The sequence below is a fragment of the Juglans regia genome, chromosome 1 (genome assembly GCF_001411555.2).
Source record: "Juglans regia cultivar Chandler chromosome 1, Walnut 2.0, whole genome shotgun sequence".
Taxonomy (NCBI): Eukaryota; Viridiplantae; Streptophyta; class Magnoliopsida; order Fagales; family Juglandaceae; genus Juglans; species Juglans regia.
Window position 1 is genome coordinate 42,785,494 of NC_049901.1, and position 7,155 is coordinate 42,792,648.

Genomic DNA, 7,155 nt, shown 5'->3' on the forward strand with positions numbered 1-7,155 from the left:
TTGAGAAAAAGAGTACGAAATAAATAATAAAGCGGGTAAAATGAAGAAAAATGCAGAAAGAAAGCGAAATATCAATATCCATTAAAAAGGCAGGAAAACAGAGATATAGGTCAAAAACAATGTGGGTGGATGTGGCAATTGCTGTAAGACTACAACTGAGAATAGCACTCTGGTAAAAGTTAAAAGAAAGATTTGTTTTACAGATCTGAAAAAGGACGGATCAGGATCTTCCAAGTCTGAATGAATGAATGAGTAAAACAGTAACCTTTTAAGCAGGAGAATTATAGTCATAAAAAGATTACATAAAAGTAATTACATAAAATTGATATAGTTTCATGTGATTCGTTAGATCTATTTTATAATAAAAATAACTTTACAAACAATATTACTTTGTGAGATTACTTTTAGATAATTTATTTGTGACATACTACTTTATGAAATTACTTTTAGTTAATTTATTTATGATTAAAGTATCTCTCTTGGAAGTGTGATACATCCACAGCATTATTACTGGAAAAAAGGCATGCAACCTTAATGGAAAACACCATCAAATATAGGTACAAGAATTTTAGGACTTGGGAGTTGCTATGGTTCCTGGTGAAATCGGTACAAAAAGGGGGGTGTGATATAACTCTGATAGGTCAGATGCTTTGTGGAAATGATGGCCTATGTGCATAGCAGCTTAGTTTTGTTCCTACTTTAAGTTACTATTTTTGTCTCATGTGATAAATGAAGTATGCTGCTGCACGAGGGGGATTGAACACAGCTTCACTGACTTTCTTAAGATTGAAGACTCTTCGACAAAAAGAGCACTAGTTTCACGAGAGAGATCCTATTTCCGAGCTTTTGCACCCAAAAAAAGAGAGAACCTTCAGCTTCACAGCAAAGGAGTCATCAACTCATGATATTTCTCTTCCCAATTCTTGAAAATTATCTTTCTTAAAGGAGTGTAAATTATCAGTGTGGTTGTCGGTACAGCTTTACCTGCCAGGTGGGAGTATATCACAGAGCCAAAAAATAAAGACAAATAGCAGCAGTTCCCAGGTGCGGCGTTCGGCGGAAAAATAATGGTATTAAAGCCTCAAAAATCAAACTTGCCAAATAAAAAACTTTACAGATCAAACAAAAGAAACTCAAGAAGCCATGGTCTAAATAATACCAAGTTGGTCCAACCCATCTGAAAAAACTAACCTCTTATTGCATTAACCATTAATAAATGTTCCCTCAGAACCCTGCAGTTAGACCCTCCATGTCCCCCGCTCACACCCATTATAAGGACCCTCTCTTTGTACCATTAGACCCCCAATACCCCACTTCCATACCCAACCCCATAACCCCCCTTAAGTTTCTCATTTTGCACCATTTCCCAGTGTGCTCGTGTGCCTAAAATTTTATATTTCTCTGTGCCTAACATAACATACAGACACACACCCTCTCTCTCTCATTCTCTTTCTTTCTTTGATTTTCTCTCTCTGTTTTCTACCATGGCATCTGGGACTGGGGCTGGAACTGGCTCGCCTTGCGGGGCATGCAAGTTTCTTAGGCGAAAGTGCGCTTCAGATTGTATCTTTGCGCCTTATTTTTGCTCGGAGCAAGGCCCTGCAAGATTTGCAGCCATTCACAAGGTGTTTGGTGCTAGCAATGTATCCAAACTTTTGCTACACGTCCCGGTTCATGATCGGTGTGAGGCTGTTGTCACAATTGCCTATGAAGCTCAAGCACGGATTAGAGACCCCGTTTATGGATGTGTAGCCCACATTTTCGCCTTGCAACAGCAGGTTAATAAATATATATCTGTTTCCTACTTCTGTTTACTGCACAATCATATCTCATTGTTCTTTCGGCATAGTATTATATGAATCTAACAGTCTTTCCTTCTTGGTCAATAGCTATGCCTATTTGGGTTGCTAGGGGTATCAGATTTCTTAAGAAAATTTTAGTCAAACTTCTCTTATTTTTTTGGTTTCTCCGTAAGTAAGTTTGAGATGAGTTTATAGAAGACGGGTTAAAAAAGAAGATCAGTTATGTCAATTCTGTTACTAACTTGCAACTTTTCTTAAAGGGCATAGTACTGATTCTAAGTTTTCCACCAAATTAATTTTTCTACTTCTGTTCATAACGATAAGATTTCCAGGAGCCTATGGCAAGCCCTCAAGATTCATATATATAATTACACGATGGCAATGTACAGACGAACTCCATTCTTTTTCCTTTTCTGATTGTCTTTATTTTATATAGGTGGCGTGCTTGCAAGCACAATTGATGCAAGTGAAGGCTCAGCTGGCTCAAAGCGTGATCGATCCGAGGAGAATCGAGAATCAGTGTCCAGGGAATGGGGTGCCAGTGGTTCCAAATTATCCAATTTACATGAATCACATTTCCCCTCAGAGCTCACTGGAGTCAATTAACCACAGCAATGATGGGATGAACATGCAAGAAATACAAAGCAGAGAGGATTGCTCATTCCAACCTTATTCTAAGAAAAGACCATATAACAATCATGACTTGGGTGAGCTTCAGGAACTGGCCCTCAGAATGATGAGGAACTAATTCCATAATTTCTCTTTGAAGCGATATGATCATGTTGATGTTGATAATGAGGATGAGGATGGTCTGTGTCCAAATTCTGTATATACTAAGACTATCTAAGAAACTTGGAATGAGTGGTGGCCTAAAATAGGCATATCCTCTTTCCTCGTTCTTTTTGTCTTCCAATCAACAGAATTGATTTCAACCACTTGGAATTGCTCTCTCTCTCTCTCGCTCTCAGCCAGTAGTTTGAACAGTTGAATTAGTAGGATGGTTAACTTTCTTCACGAAGATTATATAGTTTTTACAGAGCAACAAGTATACATGCATGACAATATCCTTGGACTTTTGTTCCTTTTTAACTATTTACACCCTTCACCAATCAAGCTCAATTACTAATATATATTAAAAAAAAAAAAAAAAACCCTCCACGTTAGATATATGAAAAATATCACTTAACAAGTACTTCTTACAAATTATTTTACAGCTCTATAAAAAAAGAAAGGAGGGTAATTTTGTAAAATTAAAGTTTATTTTTAACAAAGTGGCATGATTTTATTATAAGTTGAGTATAAAATAGATTGTAAAACAGTTGTAAAATATAAAAGTTTATAACTACAAGATTGAAATAATTAATATATACTTGGGTTACAACATATATGCTGATCATGCTAGTAGTAGCACATGATGCATGCACATAAAATATATAGAAAAACAAATAAATTTACAAGTTAGATCAAGTTCTTTTGGCTAGCTCTAATATTGTCTAGAATGAGTGTTGACTTTTACCAACTCCTGGTGGCCAAAACACAGAAAATATATAAAGAATTTTCCCCCCCAACGTAGCTTAACTTCTTGAATACATCCCGAAGTACGTACGACGTTGGGGTGTGAATCGATGAGGTTTGCTTTGAAAACTTTCATTTGGCTAAAATATAGGGATTAGGCCGGATCGAAGATCTCAGGTGAAGATCAAATGTACTTAGCACACCCATCTTGGAGTACTTGGGAGTTCATGATCGAGTTCCTAATGGACCCACTTGCATAGGGTAAGTAGCTAGCTAGCTAGCTAGGTTCACCTAATATTACTACACTAATTAGTTTTTAATAATTATACCTTGTGATTTTGTTTTCATATATGTAGACAAAACGTCCCCTTGATTGAATGCAGAGGCCTACTACATCATGATAATATGATTTTGTTTTTTGGCAAAACATACATGCGCGCAGTTAATTGGTTAATCTTCCAATCGATCGTACGTGTGGATCATGGAGAGCAAATTAATTGAGAGACAAGCTTTTACTAGGTATTTTCTTAATTTGAAGAAGAATTATTACAAGAATTCTAGTACTGTACTACATTCCAAGTTATGACAGATATATTATATATGTTGTGCATCTTATAATAAAACTAATTAGGTACACATGATCGATTAAGATTATATATGCAATAGTTTAATTAATTAGGTGCATATATATATATATATTGCAATTTTTATGATATATTTAGGATGTATATATATTACAACATATATTAGTTTTGGATTAATTTGTAACCTTGAATATTTTCTTCACCGTATTTATCTGTCGAAAATGAGGAAAATTAAAAAAAAAATACTATTTTCCTATCTTAAAAAAAAAAAGAAAAAAAAAAAGATGCACGTTACATATGTGCGTGTAATGGCATGGGTGGCAATATTCCGGGGATCAGGACAAGTTTTGTAACCGGCCTACTACCCAGAAGAAGACAGTCCATTAATTATTGCTTGCTAACACGCTCAAGATCAACCATGAATTTGTTCATTCAAAGGGGCTGTAAAAATTTGCTTCAAGATGTATTATAATATCGATTTTCTTAAGATAATGTTCATCTCTATCAATAATATTATACACATGGGTTATAAGTAAATTTGCCTCTAAGATACAATAAAGTCCAGAACAAATTTGTTTGTCTAACTGCGTTATGCACACACGAAATTAAACACCGAAAAACTTCAGATTTTACTATTCAACCAAGAAATTAAAAATATATTTTCTCAAGAACTAACATATTTTAACAAGTTTTGAAGAAGTGAGAAATTTGGGAGAGAGAGAACTTGAAATTGAATTCTAGGATATTCAAATGGCAAACTAATGAGTCTATTTATAGATAACCAAAGGTTGTGAATGAAAAGTTAATTTTGCATTCTTGTGAAAACTGTTTAGAATATGTACATATATTGTGCCTGTTACCATATGATGCAATAGTTGGACTTAATCCAATGGTTGCCTTGTTTTTCTCCATCTAGTTGGTGAACCACGATTGGCGCAATTTGTAGGTTTTATTTTTCCCAAACATTGCAGCACTCCGTTGCTTGTGGCCTGATGAGTTGCAACGCCTCTCATGCCTAGCGCCCCTTGACGCAATGCCCATGCGTTGTTGTGCTTCACGAAAGCATGCCCCCTTGATCCCCAAGGGTTGCCTCTTGGAGAGACCTCTCTTAAATCAACAAATTAAACTCCTTCCTTTAGAAGAGGTTTGATTCGAACCCAGTCTCATGGATTAAATGGAAAGCTTCAATACCACTAAGCCAATCAAAAGCTTGTGGTTAGAACATAGACCCAAACTGTAATAAACGTTTTACCTTTCCATATCTTCTCTCTCTTTCTAAAGTAATTCACAACTTCCAAAATGAACCCAAAAATATTTTTAATAAATATAATATATAAGTAATTATTTTGAAAATATTTGATCAGAACAAATTTATCTGATTCAAAGACTAATTTAAACTCATACTTATTCAAAAGACTACTAGATACAAGATTTTTCCTAATTTCTGGTACATGATATGCATCCTTGAGAGTAAACACTTTTTCGAATGTGAACTCTAAATTTATTGTGCCTTTGCCTTTAACTGTAGCAGTGGATGAATTTTTCATATAGATAACACATCCATCTTCTTCCGACTCATACTTTTTAAACAAACTCTTGTCTTTGCAAACATGTCTTGTTGCTCTTGAGTCAATCCACCAAGAGTTGTCTCCTTCAAGAATATTGACCTCATAAATCATGGCCACAAAATTCTCTTTGGAGTCAGAGTTTTGTTATTTCTTTTTAAAAAAATAACAATCTCTTTTGTAATGGTCCTGTTTGCCACAATGGAAGTAATTTATACTCAGTTTCTTCTGATTCTTACCTTGGAAGTGACTTTATTTTCTTCCAAAATTATTCTTTCTCTTCCGGTTTTCATATCTGGATTGCTTGGATTGTCCAGTTTTGTGGGTCTTTCCTTCCTCTACCACATGCATATTGGAGGACAAAGAGTCACGCTCTTCCTTACCATCTCTAAGCCTTATTTCCTCTTCTATACGAAGATGTTGGCTTAGATCTTCCAAAGATATTTCCTCATTTCTATGCTTCAGACTTCTTTTATAGTCTTTCAATAATAGAAAAAGCTTATCGATAATGGATGAAACCGATATAGAATCATCCATCCTCATATTGTGTTGAGTGAATTGATAAAAAATATGCATAATTTCATTGAATTGTTCAACAATAGGTCTAGAGTGTACTATTTTATAACTGAAAAATTTGGTAGCCAGAAATTTCTTACTTGTAGCATCTTCTAAGAGATACTTAGCCTCAAGAGCGTCCCACAGATCCTTGATAGTTGCTTTGTTTCAGTAAGCGTCAAACAATGTGTCAGACATTACATTGCAGATGTGACCCTTGCAGATGTAGTTGTCATGTTTCCATTTGATTCTTGCCCGACTTTGAGCAATTGTCTTATCCTCATTTGCAGACGGCTTAAGAGTGGTTAAAACATACACCACTTTAAGACTGACCAGGAGAAAGTGCATCTTCTTTTGCCAGTGCCAAAAATTGGCTTCATCAAAATGTTCAACTTTAACAAAATCCATAGCAAACTCTCTCAAACTATGTGCCATTAGTAATCTAATATTGTCTTAAGATTTTTGGTTCAAAGAGGCTGCAAAACAATAAATAGTGAGAAAAGTTTGTTTCAAGGCGCGTTACAATGTCGCTTTCCTTAAGACAATATTCGCCCCCACCAATAACGGTATGCAGACAGGTTACAAGTGAATTTGTTTCCAAAATACAATGAAGTCTAGAACAAGTCTGTTTGTCTAACTGCGTTATGCACACACAAAATTAGATCCCAAAAATCTCAGATTTTGCTATTCAACCAAGAAATTAGAAATATGTTCTTTCGAAAACTAATAGATTCTAACAAGTTTTGAAGAAATGAAAAATTTAGGAGAGAGAGAGAGAGAAAGAATTTGAAATTGAATTTCAGGATACTCAAATGGCAGACCAATGAGTCTATTACTTTTCGTTCTTGTGAAAGCTATTCGGAATAGGTATATATATTGTGCCTGTTGCCTTATGATGCAACAGTTGGACTTAGTCCAATGGTTGCCTTGTTTCTTCTCCAATTGGTTGGTGAATCACGGTTGGCACAATTTGTGGGTTTTATTTTTCCCAAGCATTGTAGCACTCTGTTGCTTGTGGCCTGATGAGTTGCAACGCCTCTCATGCCCAGTGCCCCTTGACGCAATGCACATGCATTGTTGTGCTTCATGAAAGCATGCCCCCTTGATCCCCAAGGGTTGCCTCTTGGAGAGGCC

General features: G+C 35.6%; 1 protein-coding gene across 1 annotated transcript; it reads left to right on the forward strand.

Moving 5' to 3' along the window:
* Positions 1-1,309: 1,309 nt before the first annotated feature.
* LOC108995946 (LOB domain-containing protein 16-like) lies at positions 1,310-2,737 on the forward strand. The gene is made up of 2 exons (XM_018971623.2): positions 1,310-1,778; positions 2,239-2,737. The coding sequence occupies exons 1-2, from the start codon at positions 1,485-1,487 to the stop codon at positions 2,548-2,550; spliced, it is 606 nt and encodes a 201-aa protein (XP_018827168.1). The 5' UTR covers positions 1,310-1,484; the 3' UTR covers positions 2,551-2,737.
* Positions 2,738-7,155: the final 4,418 nt, after the last annotated feature.